This window comes from Coturnix japonica, chromosome Z (assembly GCF_054131305.1).
Source record: "Coturnix japonica strain WE chromosome Z, WE-NBRP24, whole genome shotgun sequence".
Taxonomy (NCBI): Eukaryota; Metazoa; Chordata; class Aves; order Galliformes; family Phasianidae; genus Coturnix; species Coturnix japonica.
In genome coordinates this window covers 33,188,223-33,204,597 of record NC_140702.1, presented here as the reverse complement: position 1 = coordinate 33,204,597, position 16,375 = coordinate 33,188,223, and the positions used below count along the sequence as shown (strand labels likewise).

General features: G+C 37.5%; 2 protein-coding genes across 20 annotated transcripts in view; one reads left to right on the top strand and one right to left on the bottom strand.

Annotated features, from left to right (window-relative positions):
• Positions 1–12,235, top strand: part of SECISBP2 (SECIS binding protein 2) — a 30,279-nt gene extending 18,044 nt beyond the window's left edge. For 3 of the 7 annotated variants that reach the window (XM_015849353.3, XM_015849351.3, XM_085529005.1), the window contains exons 8-15: positions 219–351; positions 2,932–3,101; positions 4,540–4,678; positions 5,118–5,247; positions 6,924–7,144; positions 7,849–8,003; positions 9,011–9,212; positions 9,923–11,736. In XM_015849353.3, coding sequence (XP_015704839.1) covers positions 219–351; positions 2,932–3,101; positions 4,540–4,678; positions 5,118–5,247; positions 6,924–7,144; positions 7,849–8,003; positions 9,011–9,212; positions 9,923–10,032 — 1,260 coding nt within the window. In that variant the 3' untranslated portion in view covers positions 10,033–11,736. Of the gene's footprint in view, positions 1–218; positions 352–2,931; positions 3,102–4,539; positions 4,679–5,007; positions 5,248–6,923; positions 7,145–7,848; positions 8,004–9,010; positions 9,213–9,922 lie in introns of those variants that run through there. The other 4 variants (XM_015849352.3, XM_085529006.1, XM_085529008.1 and 1 more) reach the window with 3 other exon arrangements.
• The window catches only part of SEMA4D (semaphorin 4D), an 86,827-nt gene continuing 81,786 nt past the window's right edge, over positions 11,335–16,375 (bottom strand). For 5 of the 13 annotated variants that reach the window (XM_085529003.1, XM_085529000.1, XM_015849344.3 and 2 more), the window contains 3 exons: positions 14,901–15,110; positions 12,725–12,822; positions 11,367–12,173 (listed from right to left, as the gene is read on the bottom strand). In XM_085529003.1, the coding sequence (XP_085385129.1) occupies positions 12,129–12,173; positions 12,725–12,822; positions 14,901–15,110 (353 nt within the window). In that variant the 3' untranslated portion in view covers positions 11,367–12,128. Of the gene's footprint in view, positions 12,174–12,532; positions 12,823–14,243; positions 14,356–14,900; positions 15,111–15,339; positions 15,507–16,375 lie in introns of those variants that run through there. The other 8 variants (XR_014939421.1, XR_014939419.1, XR_014939418.1 and 5 more) reach the window with 6 other exon arrangements.

Below are 16,375 nucleotides of genomic sequence, written 5' to 3'. Positions count from 1 at the left end.
TCAATTTTATATGCTTTATTCTAGCAGCTATTAAAAGATAAAAATACATTATTTGAACTGTTTTTTACTAATTCACATTAAAGGTTATGTGTGTCTAAATGTCCAAATAATTTGTAAAATCAAGGTAAAAATGATAAGTATTGTGAATAAAGGAGGTAAGAATATGTTTTTGCATTCTGAAATGAAAAGCATTCCTAATCTGTATTGTTTTTGTTCAGGAAACATCCAAGAATAGTAGTAAGAAGAGTCAAATTCCTGTGCAGTTGGATTTAGGTGGCATGTTGGCGGTCTTGGAGCAGAAACAGCAAACAGAGAAGTCAAAACAATACTCTAAACCTGTGGTGTTGTCAGGTATTGGTAATATAAATTAAGTTAAATATACTTTATTTGTCTTTCATCTTCAGTTGCACCTAAGTATTCAAACTTCTAAATGCTGCCTGATGCTGATATGTAGTGATCTATGAAGCAGGAGCACAGTTCACAGCATGCCAGAGAAAGTCACATTGTGCTTTTTGCTGGTCTTTGTTTTAAAAAGAAAAAGAAAATCTGAATTGTTTGGAGAAAGGCTTGGGGACAGAAAAATCTTTAGGACAATGAGTTGTGAAAGCATACTTCGTGTAACTACTAGAAGTTATAAAAATTGAGCTTTGAGGAAAATAGTGATGTTTTTAGTGAGGTTTTTGCTTTGTCTTAGAATCTAAGTAATGTGTTGCTGTTGTGATTTTAAGTCACAAGAAAATTCTGTGATAACAAATGACATCTTAAATTCCAGTGATGCTAAAAGGTCTAGAGCTGTAACTTGAGCAAAAAGAGTAATACTCCATTGCAGACACGGGTTATAACGGAATCAGTCAGCCCAAGCCAAGAAGGGTTGAGTTCCTGATAATTGTGAAGTAATTGCTATTAAAAAAATGCTGCATTTTGGCATTTTGGTGATAGAATTCATACAGATTTGTTGATGTGCACACAAGAAACAAATAGCTCTGTGTATTCTCTGTTGAAGGTGTAAATTTGGTCTTGGTTGTGTTAGTGCCTTATATTTTTCAAAAAGAAACATAATGTTTCCTAGTGGTTAATGATGATAAAATTCCTCACCTTATTTTGGCAATGTGAGCTAATCAGAAGAGCATCGATCTCATAATGTTTAGCATGATTTCTGTGAGTTATTGAAAAAAGCAAAAATTACCAAGCCTCATTTAGACTTTGCTGAGAGATTTGTAAGATTTTTTTATTCTGCTCTTGATTTTTTTCCCCCACTATTTTAGCCAGTCAGTGCTGCAGAGTTGCTAGCAACCAGTTTTGATTGTATATATTTATATTATACAGGGACTGCAAACTAGGTGATAAGGCACAAATTTGTGGACCATAGGACTTGCGTTCTTATGTTGCAAATGTCTGAATCTGCTGCACAAGATAAATTAATGTGTTGTGTTGATATCCTGGAAGTATAAGGCACATGTTACCTCACCTTTGTATTTTATTATTCCTAAGTGCTGTTAAATCAGTGTACACCAGAATTCATCTTCATTTTCTAATGTGGCATTGTGCTGAGCTCTGTAGCCATGGAAGAAGCACAGAGAGCAAGAAAGTCAGGGAATGCAACTGTGGAGGGAATTAAGTATTCATTCTTCTTGCTACTTCACTTGGAGTGTAATATATAGATGGAAGAGCATAGTAAAGTAATAACCATTTGAATTTAAAAGTTCAATTTTGGAAATGCACCTGTCATTCAAAATGACAAACTGTTGAAGCCATCATCTGCAGTAACAGTAAATGAAGAGGTGAAATCCACAGTGACTGAAGTATTTGGTGTCTGCAGGTTTTATAATTACATATTGCTACAAATCCAGCTTTAATTCTTGTCTTTGCATGTGCTAGCACACGGCACTGCATTCTTGACAGTGTTCTCAATTTGCTTTTTTGTGCAGGACCCAGAAAGAAAAGTTGCAGTGTACAGTTTTATGAAGTAAGCTGTTTGTACTAGTTATAGTATATGTGACATTGGAGGTTTAGCGTGTAAGTACTTCGGAGGCAGTAAATGAGAATGGATTAAGGCAAATTGCCAGAAACTTTGTGTAGTTTTTAGTGGAAAGACAATTCCTCAGATGCAGAAATGTCAAACTCATTCCACTGTTACTTATGTGACCCTGTTCTTTTACTTGGTAATGTAACCTGGTTTATATTACAGGTCCTGGAAGTTTGACCAAGTGCTGTCACCTTTATACAGCAGGTTTTTTGTGATCTGAGTTGTAAGTGGAGTCTTGTTAGGTTGTGTTTTGGCAAGTCCAGTTCAGTCACTTGATCAGTCATTTAAAGCTTCTGTGACCTGAGCCCACAGAATAATGCAGGTATACTAGGCATCCAAGGCCAATGCTTGTTGAACAAAAGAGACTTAGAAATACTTTTACTTTGTTTATTACTTACTTGCAAATGAACTTCAACCAACATTATTTAGTCATGGTTGAATGGTTGAAGTGGCTTCTCCAGACTACTTACAGCAATTAATTTTAAACCTTTAATCCTAGAACTCAGTGTTCATATTGACACAATACAGAATGTGAGCATGGAAGAAGAAATGCCATTACAGTGAAGCCTGGAGATTCCTGAAGGCTTACTAAGTTTGAATTGTTTAGTACTGAAGGTAGCATGGAGTGCAGTGATTTGCCAAATTTTGCTTTTGAGATACAGTTTGTGATTCCAGTAGCTTGATGGTAGTAGGAGGAATGTCATTAACTTGTTAGGTATAAAGGAGTATCTTTATGGAGGAGCACTGTTTCATGACACAGGGTTGCCTATAAGCATTTTTAATAGCAACACAACACAAATGTAATATGTGTAATGACTGCAGCAGGACTAGTATACTCTTGCATTAGATCCTGGCTTAGCTATTCTGTTACAGGTGTCTGATACAGACTTCTTTTTTTATCTCAGTTGCTGGTGCCATACCATTGCTCTCTAAAGAATCTGCTACAGCCACGAAAAATCACCGGTTATACCAAGGAAATGTACCTCATAACCCCTTGGATTCCAGTGCTCCTTTGGTGAAGAAGGGGAAGCAGAGAGAAGTCCCTAAAGTGAAGAGACCAACACCTCTTAAAAAGGTGCTGATATTTTTACCTTAAATAGTATGATACAGTCTAATGTGAATTTAGTATTACTCAGTTAAATCTTGTAATACAAAAATCTGCATCTCAGCTTCCACTTGCCTAAATTCAGTTCCAGATTTCATTGGTTTAAGAAGAAGAGGGGAGGGAGAAGTCTTGCCAAATGATGTATACAAATTTACCTGAAAATGTGTTTCCTCACTTAAATAACTCAGTAGCTGAAGTGCCCGTACAAAATTGTGTGCAAATGATTGTTGCAGGAGGATGTCCAAATAAACTTTGTTTTGGACAGGATATGCTTACTTTCAGGACTGAGGTGAATGGAATGAGCAGTCATTAATTAATGTGACTGTTTTTCCAAACTGGAACTTCTGCTGACTCTCCAAAAGCTAGTGTTAGATCAACCGAGGGGTTTCTCTTTTCTTTCCTCTTTCCCCATTCATATTGTTCATTGTCACACCATCCATACTAAGTATTTTGAAATACCAGCAATTCCATATCTTGCATTTTCCTTTCCTCATGTTGTGCTCCATCACTAGTTTATGCTTTGATCAGTAGTTATTCTATGCTGCTTAGTTGAGTTTGAGAACTGTATGGTATAAAATGATAACAAACTTGGGAGATGACAGTAATGATTATAATTTGTGTTTTTGGTGCTCTGTCTTCAAGTCATTTATTTTCCAAACTAGGTCTGAGAAGACAAAGATCTACTCTGTCTCTGTAATGTTTGTGTTCTGAGTATGGTAGGAAGCTTATTTTCATTCTTCATTCTTCCTTTCAAACACAAATGGATAAATTTATTTTGGCAGTTAGTCTCAATTACAAACTTTGAGCATATGAGCTGAGCTAGTAGCCTTGTGTACATTAAGTGCTTGTTAGCTAGCTACAAAGGTAGAAAATGAGTTTTAAAAAACAATTAGTTCTTTCACCTACAGCAGCATCTGTACCATGCAGATGGTTATCTCTACTGATTTCTTCTCTTTTCCTTCATCCTGCAAGTTCAGAAACAGCAGTTCAATACAGCCTGACTTAGCTTTCTAACAGGAGAGCAACTTGGCAAGTGAAAAACACTGCATGTGATATAACATGGGCAGGGTAAGGGGAGGCAGAGAGTGTTACTGAGCTGTATAGCTACATATTGACAGTCTACAGAAGAAAGATAAAGGGAGATATTTTTACTTCCTTAACTTTTTCTTTGCCAGCTCCACCCAAACACTGGTGCTCCAGGAAAAAGGAATCTTGCATGTAGAGTTAATATTTTTCCTACTCTACAATGGTGCTTTGAGGAACTTTAGCATTTTTATGTAAATTAAAAAAATACATGTTGTAAACTTTGAATGATAGTGCCAATTTTATTTTTGAGTGGTCTGTACAAAAGCACTTGGTAAGAGAAACTGCTTTGTGATACTGATTTTTAATTTATTTTTATTTTTAGATTATTTTGAAAGAAAGAGAACTGCGAAAACAGCAACACCTGTTAGAACAGACAGCAGTACCAAAAGATGGAGGTAATTCTTGTGTGTCTGCAGAAAATACTACTGAAGATGAAGCACTTCCACAGGATAGTCAAGCAGGTATTTTTCAAGGGAATGCTGTAATACAATACACAGGTTGGGGTCTGTGAGTGAACACACTTGGTACATTAAAAATAGTACTAAATACTGCCAAACCAAAATTGTTACTTTGAAATTTTCAGTGGTTCAGTATGGGCTTATCTAGAATTTAAAGTGTGCCTAAATTGCTGCTCTATGTAACTAAGAGGTATCCAGATTATTGCTTCACACTTACATGCTTGATGGATTTATATGGTGTCATGAGACTGTGTCTTTCTGGCACTCAGTTTTAAAAAGAGGTATGAGAGAAAAAAAAGAAAGCTGAATGACTTGTTTTCCTGTTACTTCAGACTGCCATGATACTGAAACAACTTCAGGAGATAGAAAACTTGCAAATTCGTCTCTTTACAGCAGCTTTGAGGTCTGTCTTTGTATTGAAACATCTTTATTTGCATGATAGTTGTTCCTGTAATGCAAATTGCTGAAGGGCTTCTGGGGAGCACAAAGTTCAAGGAGTTTCCAGAAAGTTCTACGACTTCAAAGGAGTCAACCTCTAATCTTCCAAAAATCCATAGTAGAAGATTTAGAGAGTAAGTATTGATTGCACGATGCCTGTTTTTTCACAATACCACAAATGTAGCATTTTTAAACAACGTACGTTAACTGCATTGTGTGCAAAACTATTTGGAGTTTAGATTAATGATTCTACGTTTCTTTTCAGTTTTTCTGTAAGCTGGCACAAAAATGAAGAAATGGTATCCAGAAAAACAAGTGTACATCATTGTAATTTTCACTTCAGAATATATGAACCTTGCAGGGGAAAAAAAAAAAAAAAAAAAAAAGAACCTTGCAGGGGAAAAAAAAAAAAAAAAAAAAAGAAGTCGAAAAATTCGTGAGAGGCTAAGGGAATGAGAAGGAGCTGCTATTTAGTATAAGTGTGTTGCATTAATAGAGTACCAGTCTAATACTCACCATCTTATTTTTAGTGTGTAATTTGGTTTTCTGTTAACAGGCCAAATGGCAAATGTGTAAAGTATGTGACTAGTGAGATTGCATTTTCATGTTGTGGCGTGTCAAGGAGACTTGTTATTTATTTTGTGCAGACACTTCAGTGTTGTTTAAATAGATGTCTGTTTACGCTTCCTTAGGAAAAAAGAATTAGTCATTACTATGTGTGAAAAGGTCAGAGATCCAGTATAGTTATTATGACAGGTTTTAACAACTGTTACAGGCAAGTAGGTTAAACTTATGATTTTTCTCCCTTAAAAGTACCATTAGCCTTCCTTATAATTGTTGTTATAGTAAATATTAGTCTTGATATCACTGTTATTTTTTCTTCTGCCATTTATTAATTTAACTTATTTGCTTGAAAAAATACTTAATTGATGTTTATGCAACAGTGTTTTACTGACTGTCTTGCTGGGCTTGAATATGCCCAAGGAGGCTGATCTGTCCATTGTGAAGTGTAGAACATTCAGCTAAAAATATTTTGTATCTTTAGATTAGATTTTCCAAGTTTTTCAGTGTTTTAGTTGACTTAGAGACTCAGTGAAAAAACTGGGAACAGTAAATAAAAAAAAACCTCTTAGAAGTTAAGTGAAAGCTTGTATGTCTTCAAGAGTGAGGACAGATCCTGAGTTTTCTTCTTATAATGTATGTGAATTTACCACTTGGCATCTTCTGTTGGGTATGTAGTTGAGGTTTTTCTAGTTTCTTTCCTTGGTATCCTTCCTAAACAAATTAATTGTGTGAAAGATGGGGAAAAATTAATTTGGAACCCTCGTGTTTCCTATGGAATACCTAAAGGATAAATTACATCTGTTATCGTCTTCTTATGAAAACCACAAGCTTGTGGTCTGATAGCTATGATAAATAAAACAGGATGAAAGGCAGAAAATATGAATCTGAGAAGGATAAATTTGTTTCAGATTTCCACCTTTATCATAAGTAGAAATACATTTAAAGAAAGCTTGTACTGTTATTGTACTGTCTGATTTTGATGTCAGAAAAATTCTTCAATGGAAAAAAAACAACGTATTCACAGAAGCATATATATAGGTTTAGTGTGTTTATATTCTGTGTATGTTTTAGTGTAGTATCTAACACTTTTATGAAACTTTTCTCTAAGTTCTTCGTCACTGAAAAAAATCTGAAGTAATTTTTTTTTCTTTTATGTCACGAGTGCGTGCAGATTGGGGATAGAAAAAAGATGAAGACATATTTGTAATTTCAGGGTTGTTAATGTTTGATTTATTCTTTTTTCCAGTTACTGCAGCCAAGTACTTAGTAAAGAAGTTGACAGTTGTGTGACAGATCTCTTAAAAGAACTGGTTCGGTTCCAAGATCGTTTGTATCAGAAAGACCCAGTAAAGGCGAAGATAAAACGCAGGCTTGTTATGGGCCTTAGAGAAGTTTTGAAACATCTGAGGCTGAAAAAACTGAAGTGTGTCATCATCTCTCCTAACTGTGAAAAGATTCAGTCAAAGGGTAAATAAGATTAAAAAAAAACAAGAAGTAAAAAAAGGTGTATTTTTTTAATAAAGGAAATGAAAGAAAGAAGACATTACTATTAGATGGACTTACTTGAACAACCTTTGCAATCCAACCATATAAAGATGCCTTCTTTCTTCACACTGTTTACTGTTGTGTTTATAGCTGATGTGTGAACTTAGTCGAGAATAAATACCAAGAATATCGGGTGGGGGTGGGGGAAGTTATTGAAACTGACCCCACTATTCTTACTGATTGCCAATTGTGTAAAAGATTGCACTGGCATAGCTATGCAGAAGAAACAGTAAAAGATACTGTAATCAGTATCTTTTAGACCACAGTGTGGCAATAAGTTTTCAGTGACACTTTGTTTAAAATTTGTTTTATTACTTATTCCTATTTCTTTCTAATCACTTTTAAATGATTTCTTAACATTGAGATTTTTTTGTAGTTGACTTGTTTCTGTAGCAAATGCTATTCCTCACATACAGCAAAGTATAAAATAGTACCATACTATTAATTAGCAAAACTGCTAATTAAGAAAAAAGTGTCAAATTCTCCTAGCAGATCCGTATATTCTTTCTTGTAAATTCTTGTCATTTCTAAATGTTCCCATAATCCTGCAGCTTTTGTCCTCTTTTTACATTCTGTCTTCTAGCCTGAATAGTGTAATTCATTGTTAATTCTGTTGTCTGCTCCAGGTGGATTGGATGAGACTCTGCATAACATTATTGACTGTGCCTGTGAGCAGAATATACCATTCGTTTTTGCCCTTAATCGCAAGGCCCTAGGCCGTTGTGTGAACAAAGCAGTGCCTGTGAGTGTAGTGGGAATTTTTAGCTATGATGGAGCTCAGGTGAGTTAAAAGATAAACTTCAGACTTTTGTTTTGCTTTACTTAATTTTTACCTTTAGGGGAAAAAAGTAATTCTAATTTTGAGGTTTAATTTTGCTTTTGAACTCCTACACTCTTAATTCCAAGCCAGTGATTTGAATGTGTGACCACTCCGCACATTTTTTTTTAAAAAATTGATTTTGCCATCTCTTCCTAACATCCTCTCCACTTAAATCTCTTTTCAAAATGTTTGCCTCCAAAGATTTGATGTTTCTATTAATGCTTCTTTTGTTTTTCATACTTTGATAACAAGTGCAGAGTTGCAGCATTTAGTCAACTAGTGGATGCTTTTAAACAATCTTTTGTACGTGGGGGAAAAGCTAAGGTTAAAAGGGAAGTCAAGAGCATGAGGCCAGGCTCTTTTTTTTTTTTGTGCCCAATGACAGAACAAGGGGCAGTGGGCACAAACTGGAACACGGGAAATTTCATATGAACATGAAAAAATTTCATACGAACATCTCAACTGTAACGGTGACAGAGCTCTGGAAGAGGCTGCCCAGAGAGGTTATGCAGTCTCCTTCTCTGGAGATATTTAAAACCCACATGAGCTTTCCTGTGCAGATTGCCTGCTTTAGCAGTGGATTGAACTAGATGATCTCCAGAAGTCCTTCCCAGTTCCTACACTTCTTTGATTCTGTGAATATGGAGAGCAATTTTAAACATCACCTTGTTCTGGTTAGCTGAATACATGGGTGAATGAACCATCAAGATAAGCTTGCCTTGAAAGTGAATGTAATATGTAGAGCAGTTTTTAAAACGTGCATGGACAAAGCTTCATTTGTTGGTTTTGAAAAAAAATTCATTCATGATATTGTGGTAAAATATCCATACTATCTTACTACAAACACAGTTTATTTTCCATCTTTATGTATAAATATCCATATGTTTTGAATAGGAAATGTCCATTACAGATTTTCATAAACATTTTAAAGTTTTGTCTGATGAATGTTTATACTAATATTTCCGTAGGATCATTTTCATAGAATGGTACAACTGACAACAGAGGCCAGGAAGGCCTACAAGGATATGGTAGCAGCTTTAGAGGAAGATGCTGAAGGAACACATACAGAAACTGAACTCTGCATTGTAACCACTGAATTTGAAAAAAGCTGCTTATCAGAAACTGGTAAAACTTCTTCCAGGGACCAAGATGAGGATATACCAAATTACAGTGAGTATTTATTGACTTATTCAGGTTTTCAGCCTGCTTTACTATTTTCAGTGAAACTAATGACACCTGAAATGTTAATGGCTAGTAATGAGGAACTGTTCTTTTCTGTGGTAGTTTTCTTTTTTTCCTGGTTCTGTGAACCCGAGGTCAACTCTGGCTAAGAGAGACTAAGTAACTATGTGAAATTGTCTAATGTTAGGTGAAATGCCCTGTCCAAGGAGGCTTTCACAGAATTCTTATTATGTACATTTCTTAGAAAATGATGTTTCTTTCCTAATCTGTAATGCTTTGTAATTTCCTAAACTGTATGCTCTGTAGTTACAGTAGACTCAAGTTTTGTAAAGGTCTTCCATTTCTGCTAATGCATTCAACTGGTGATAGTTATCACAAAATACTATGCAACCCTAAAGTTTGACTGCTTTAGCCCCCTTCATTGTTAAATGTCACCCAAGCAGATGGCTGGACCAGGGACCTCAGTGCATCCTTTCATGTATGAAGTTTTCTTTCATGGGTCATCTGGTGTTGAGTGGTGTATATGCCTGTGTGCAAATTGTCTTCACATTTGCTTTGAGAATGAGTATCTTAAGAGTTAGTGACTTTTCATTTGAAGTTTTCCCTTCGGTGTTATGCAGTAACTTAGGGGATTTTTTCATTTTGTTTGTTTGTTTTGTTTTGTTTGTTTTGTTTTGTTTTGTTCTAATGTCCTCTAGTTAAAATCTGGAAGAAAAAACTTGAAGAAGAATATAACCCCTATGCACTGGAACTGGAAAAGAGTGCATCTGCTGACATGGTGGTTCTGAATTCAGAAGAGCATCACTAAAGGCAGATTTTATTCTGCTGGGCTTTCAAGGTTTATTTTGTAATAGATTTACAAATATTTTATCTAAAATTAAATATCCAGGTAGGAGAGTGGCATAGCAAGATAAAATAATTTATGAAGTGTTTATTTTAAGTCAGGTGAGAAAGCTGATCTGAATCCCCTTGCAGAAAATGCACACTGAAGTATATGAGACACTGGCTAGTTCTTCTAAGTTTTGTGTACTTGGCTGATTACTATAGCAGATGATAACAGCAAACAGTTGTTTTAACCCAGAACAACCTGAATAAGTTTGGCATATTAGTAATGGCTTTATGGACTTCTAATTTGTTAACAGTGCAATATACCAAAGGAATTTGTTAGCATGATTGTTTGGGGAGAAATTCCATATGCTGGATGTTTGGAGCTTTGGGGATTTGTTTTCTATTTTTAATTCTCGTTTAAAGAGTTCAGGCTCTTTTTTAACTTTTTTTTTGTTGTTGTTGTTTTTATATTGTTTTTCATAATCCTGCTCAGGTGGGCAGGTTGGCATGTCACTTTATACCCTTCAGCAGGAGGTGAAATGGAAACTAACTAAGGAAAGCCATGATGTGGAAGATTACCAGTTAGTTCATCCCCTGTGATGATATTTTTTTCTAGGAATATACTGCCGGTGCATAGGAAAGAGTACAGACTGTAAAGGTCTGAAATTCATGAAGTGAAAAGGCCCTGCTTGGCAAGTTGATAGTCTGAACAATTATAATGCTTCAGAGATGATGCTACTGTGGTCACTGTAGATCCTGCTTTCAAGTTGAAGGACATTGGATGGAACAGCCTGCCTTCCTGTTTGTACTTTCCCAAGCTGACAGATTCCTCATTCATTTCAGGATTATGCCAGTGTATATAAAAGAGTTTTTTAAGTCAGTATCAGTTTGTATCTAAGGTAAGGAAAAACTTCATCCTGTACATTAAGTAAATTTTGAAAACAAAATGTGCTCATAATGGTGTGGTTGAGCACTTTCATGGGAATGTGTATATAAACACTTCAGTTTACAAACCACTGATGTAATAGGACAAGCCTAACAAAGTCATTGGAGGAGGCATATGTAACTGATCAGCTGTTTTGAAAAAAAGATACAGGTATTCCATGTGCTGCAGCCAGCATCTCTGTAGTGCATTTATAAATGCTGGAACACATTTAGCAGTGGTAGTGCTCTACTTTGGAAAGTAACTGTCTCATGAAGTCAGATGTGATACAGAAATCTTTAAATTATTCTTAGGTAACATTGTTCTTGCTTAAAAATCATTAAGATAAAAGAGAGAAAAATTATTTCAGATACTATTGTTTATTGGATGCAGGAGGCTGAATCTCTGAACAGCAATACAATAAAACTGTGAAATAAGTGGGTCCACACATTTTCAAGCTGCAGTTGTCCACTAGAAATAAGTGAACTCAACAGGGTAGTCTTGAAATTCACCCCCTGTGTAAGTGTTGGAAGCTACTGTAGTTAACTCAATATGGGTGTTTTGTAAGCCATCTGTATTTTCAGCATTAGTCAAAAATTCTTTGTTTGGTACAGAAGCTTTATAACCAAAAGGTGTATGTTTGAGCAAGCGAACTTGCTTGTACCAGAAAAGAATGTTCTTCAGAATACTGAGTTCAAGGGTGAATGCTTGAAAAGATTGGAAGAGTGGAAGTGCCTTTTAAATAAAGTTATTAAAATCTTGTTTATCAATCTGTAATTTACATGCCAAGAGCCTCAAGAGCAAAACAGTTAGTTTACTTAATCAACTCAGAACAGAAGGCATAGATGATGTTACATTGTTTGAGTTGCACAAGTCATACTAGGATGATTTCAATTCTTTGTTAAGCTAAAATAACATGCATGAGAAAAATAGATGGTTCCAGCAAGGGAAAGATGGCCTCTCTTGTAGCACTGGCACACACTGTGCTCATTCTTTGATGAGCGAGGATATCATGTTCCACTTCAAACTTCAGCTGATTTCTCCTGAATACTAGTTGTAATGCCAGCACTAACATTTGCAATACCTCTGTGAAAGCTGTGCTATTAAGAGTGCTGGGCACTGGTAGGTTGCATATGTTCCTCCTTCCAGTTTGTTTATTCCTTTGTACATGAGAGGCTGCTTTTCTTGTTGCAAGTTTCCTGAAGGATAAAAAGAACAAGCTGTCAACATATCATTAAAATAAAGTGGGTTTAAAAGATTACTTACTTATACTGTCTGTTACACGTGCAGCAAGTACATGCTGCATCCACAGCTATCAATTAATGTTTGCTGTAACAGTTGGAGAAAAACACTGAAAGCTAAATAGACGCTTGGGGTTCTGTTTTGGTTTTGTTTTTAAATAAGGGTGGCTTTGATTAAACAATATCATTTACAAACTCCAGTAATGTATTGCAGACCAAAGTCAACAGATTAATGTGGTAACATCTGCTGTATTTGGTAATCAGACTTACTCTTTGGGATAGGATGAGGACTACTTATTGATTCAGAACTTGATTAATGCGCTGTGGGAGCAAGCTGACATAGCTGAATATATGAAGCAGATCATACTGTTGTGTGGTCAAGATTGACAGCATGTACATGATTATATAAACCCATTCAGCTGCCAGTGTGTCGCCGGCTATTTACAACTGTGATACTAGTCTGTCCTATAGAAAGGCCCATAGGAGATATCAGTTCCAAAAATTCTTACCCATGTCTTCCTCCAGTTTTGCATCATCTTGTCATGTTCGCTGATAACAGTTCTCCAGGTATCCAATTCTTTGGTCCATCCATCTTTTCCAACACTGTCTAAAAATTGTAAATGGGATGATTATTTCACCAAGTAGTGATCAAATAAACTGACATCAAGTCAGCCATAGCAAGTTTTATGGAGAATTGGGCTCAAAGGAAGAGAAGGCACCATTTTATCTTCTGTTCAGCTCTGCCTTCTCTTAGGTTACATGGAAATAAGTTCTGTTCAAATGGTGGTCTCTTCCCCTCTGCAGCAAACTTTACAATCTCTGGTGTGAACAGACTCAGTGCTTTTATCTGTCAGTCCAGGTATTTAAAAAAAATAAAATAAAAAAAAAAAAATTACTTACAAGCTTAAGCCATTTAGAAGCACAGGAATGTTTCAGTTACACCATGCCAAGGATGAAGGGAAGAATTTAGAATCATCAAATCACTCAGATTGGAAAAGTCCTTAAAGATCATCAGATCTAACCGCAACCTAACCATACTACCCTAACTCATAACAACCCTCCCCTAAATCATGTCCCTGAGCACCACATTCAAACAGTTTTTAAATACATCCAGGGACAGTGACTCAGCTGCCTCTCTGAGGAGCCTATTCCAGTGCTTAACAACCCTTTCTGTAAAGAAGTGTTTCCTGATATCCAACTTGAACTTACCCTGGTGCAACTTGAGGCCATTTCCCCTTGTCCTGCCACCAGTCACCAGTGAGAAGAGACCAACCCCACTCTTGCTGTAAGCACCTTTCAGATATTGGAAGAGAGCAATAACATCTCCCCTCAGCCTCCATTTTGCCAGCTCCATCAGTCATTCCTCATAGGGCATATTCTCCATGCCCTTCACCAGCCTTGTTGTCCTTCTCTGGACCTGCTCCAGCACCTCAATGTCTTTTCTGTACTGAGGTGCCCAAAACTGAACATGGTACTTGAGGTGGGGCCTCACCAATGCCAAGTGCAGGAGCAGGATGACTTCCCTAGTCCTGCTCACCACACCATTCCTGATACAAACCAGGATGCTATGGCTTTCTTGGCCATCTGGGCACACTGCTGGCTCATATTCAGCCAACAGTGTACCTGTACACCAAGGTCCCTTTCCATTAGGCAGCTTTTCAGACGCCCCTCCCCAAGCCTGTAGGGTTGTCTGGGGTTGTTGTGATCAAACACACCTGACACTTGGCCCTACAGTTAACCCTGGCCCATCAATCCAGTCTATTGAGGTTCTCCTGTAGTGCCCTTCTACCCTCTGGCAGATTAACACTCCCTCACAACTTGGTGTCATCTGCAAGCTTAATGGAGGGTGCACTCAATCCAGTCATCAAAATCATCAGTGAAGACGTTAAACACAAGTGGCCCCAGTACCAACCCCTGGGGGACTCCACTCATGATTGGCCACCAGCTGGATTTAACTCAGTTGACCACAACTCTTTGGGCCCAGCCATCCAGACAGTTTCACCCAGTGGAGCGCATGCTCATACAAACCATGGGCAGCCAGCTTCTCCATGAGAATGTTGTGGGGGACAGTGTCAAAGGCTTTACTGAAGTCCAGGTAGACCACCTCGACAGCTTTACTTCCATCCACTAGGCAGGTCACCTTGTCATAGAATGAAATCAGATTTGTCAAATAGGATCTACCATTCCCAAACCCATGCTGATCCCCCAGTTGACCTTTAACTGGTCTATGATGGCCCCTGAGATTATTTGTTCCATAACTTTCCCAGGCACTAAAGTGAGACTGATAGTTTTGTAGCTACCAGGATCATCTCTTTGGCCCTTTTTGAAGATGGGTGTCACATTTTCCAGTCTCCACCAGGGCATTCCCCGTTAGCCAGGACTGCTGAAGAATGATGGAGAGTGGCTTGGCAACCACATCCACCAACTCCCTCTACACTCTAGTGTAGGTCTGGCCCCATGGACTTGTGATTCAGCCGACTGCCCAGTTTGTGATTTCCCCATTTTACAGTGATGTTATGTAGTAAGTTGTTCTTTATTCCATACTTCAGAGCAATTTTCTGTGTCTGCAAAACCTTTTCATATACAAAGTAAGTGGGTTTAAATAGAGCAAAGGAGAGTTAACAGCAACACATACGCATGAATGATATAAAGTATTTTTGTTGCATACAGTCAGAACCAGCCTACCTTTATCTTCCACTTTGATGAGCACTTCTGATGATGTGTTCCCAATCTTTGAGATGAATGAACATTTATATTTTGTATTTCCTGATACTGAATCTTTCACCCAACTTAGGACATGCACTCTGCCATCAAACAACCTGTGAGACTGTTCAGTGATGCATGTCTTCATTTCCTGTCCATTCTTCTTCCAGACAAAATGGGAGTCATCTGGACCTGTAAAAATGTCAGTCAGCTTACTTGGGGAGAAAACACAAGCTGAGTGTTTTCACTCAAAAAGGAAAAGTTTAGGACCTCAAGATTAGGTTCAAAGGCATAAAAAGTTTGATTTCAGTGCTACTTAGGTTTCTTCAGCTGAAATTCTAGGTACCAAAAAACTGCTTTAAAAAAGTACCATTGATAATTTAGGTTCAAACTAAAGTTGTAAATAAGTTCATATGCAAAAATAAGTTTTCTGTACATGTATTCTCACAGTGGGAAACTGATCCACAACCATGATAGACCAGACAGCAGAAATCAGTCTGTTGCTTGAAGATACAGGCCATGCTAACTTGTGGTGATGAAGCTTATATCTGGCAAAAGGCTGAAGCCTTCTGAGATACCTTCCAACATCTGAAATAGAGGTCAGGTGGGGAAAAAGTTCAAGAATTCAGTGTGTTAAAGATGCCAGAACAAGTGAAAGGCAAAACTGGAAGAAGTGTGGGACCATTTGTCACAGCAAGCAATTAGACAAGACAGAATTTGGAAACAGCTTGGATCAAGAACAAAGAGCAATCTAATCTTTTACCCCTGTTGCTATTATTCATCTTAACCTGTGAGGACAGAAATTGAATAAATCTGAGAATTACTGATAGTAGCACAGAGGACAGAACAGCTGTTAGTGGAAAGTCAGCAAGGTTGGATGGAGTGTACTTGGCAATATCTGAGTCCTTTCACTTTGCAGCAATTCTTACTTAAAACATAGAATAACAGAATGATAGAATAGCCTGGGTTTAAAAAGGACCTCAGATATCCCATAGTATCAGACCCACTGCCATGGGCAGGGTTGCCAGCCACTACACCAGGCTGCCCAGAGCCACATCCAGCCTGACATTGAATGCCTCCAGGGACATGGGATCCACAGCCTCCTTGGGCAACCTGTTCCAGTGCGTCACTTCCCTCCATGTGAAAAACTTCCTCCTAACATCTAACCTAAACCTCCCCTGTCTTGGTTGAAAACCATTTTCCCTTGTCCTGTCATTATCAACCCATGTAAACAGGTGTTCCCCTAATTGCTTATATGCTGAAAGGCTACAGTGAGATCTCCCTGGAGACTTCTCCAGGCTAAAGAAGCCCAGTTCTCTCAACTTTTCTTCATAGGAGAGATGCTCTAGCCCTCTGATCATCTTAGTGGACCTCCTCTGAACTGGTTCCAAGAGTTCCACATCTTTCTTGCGCAGGGAGCCCCAGGCCTGGATGCAGTGCTCCAGGTGGGGCCTCAG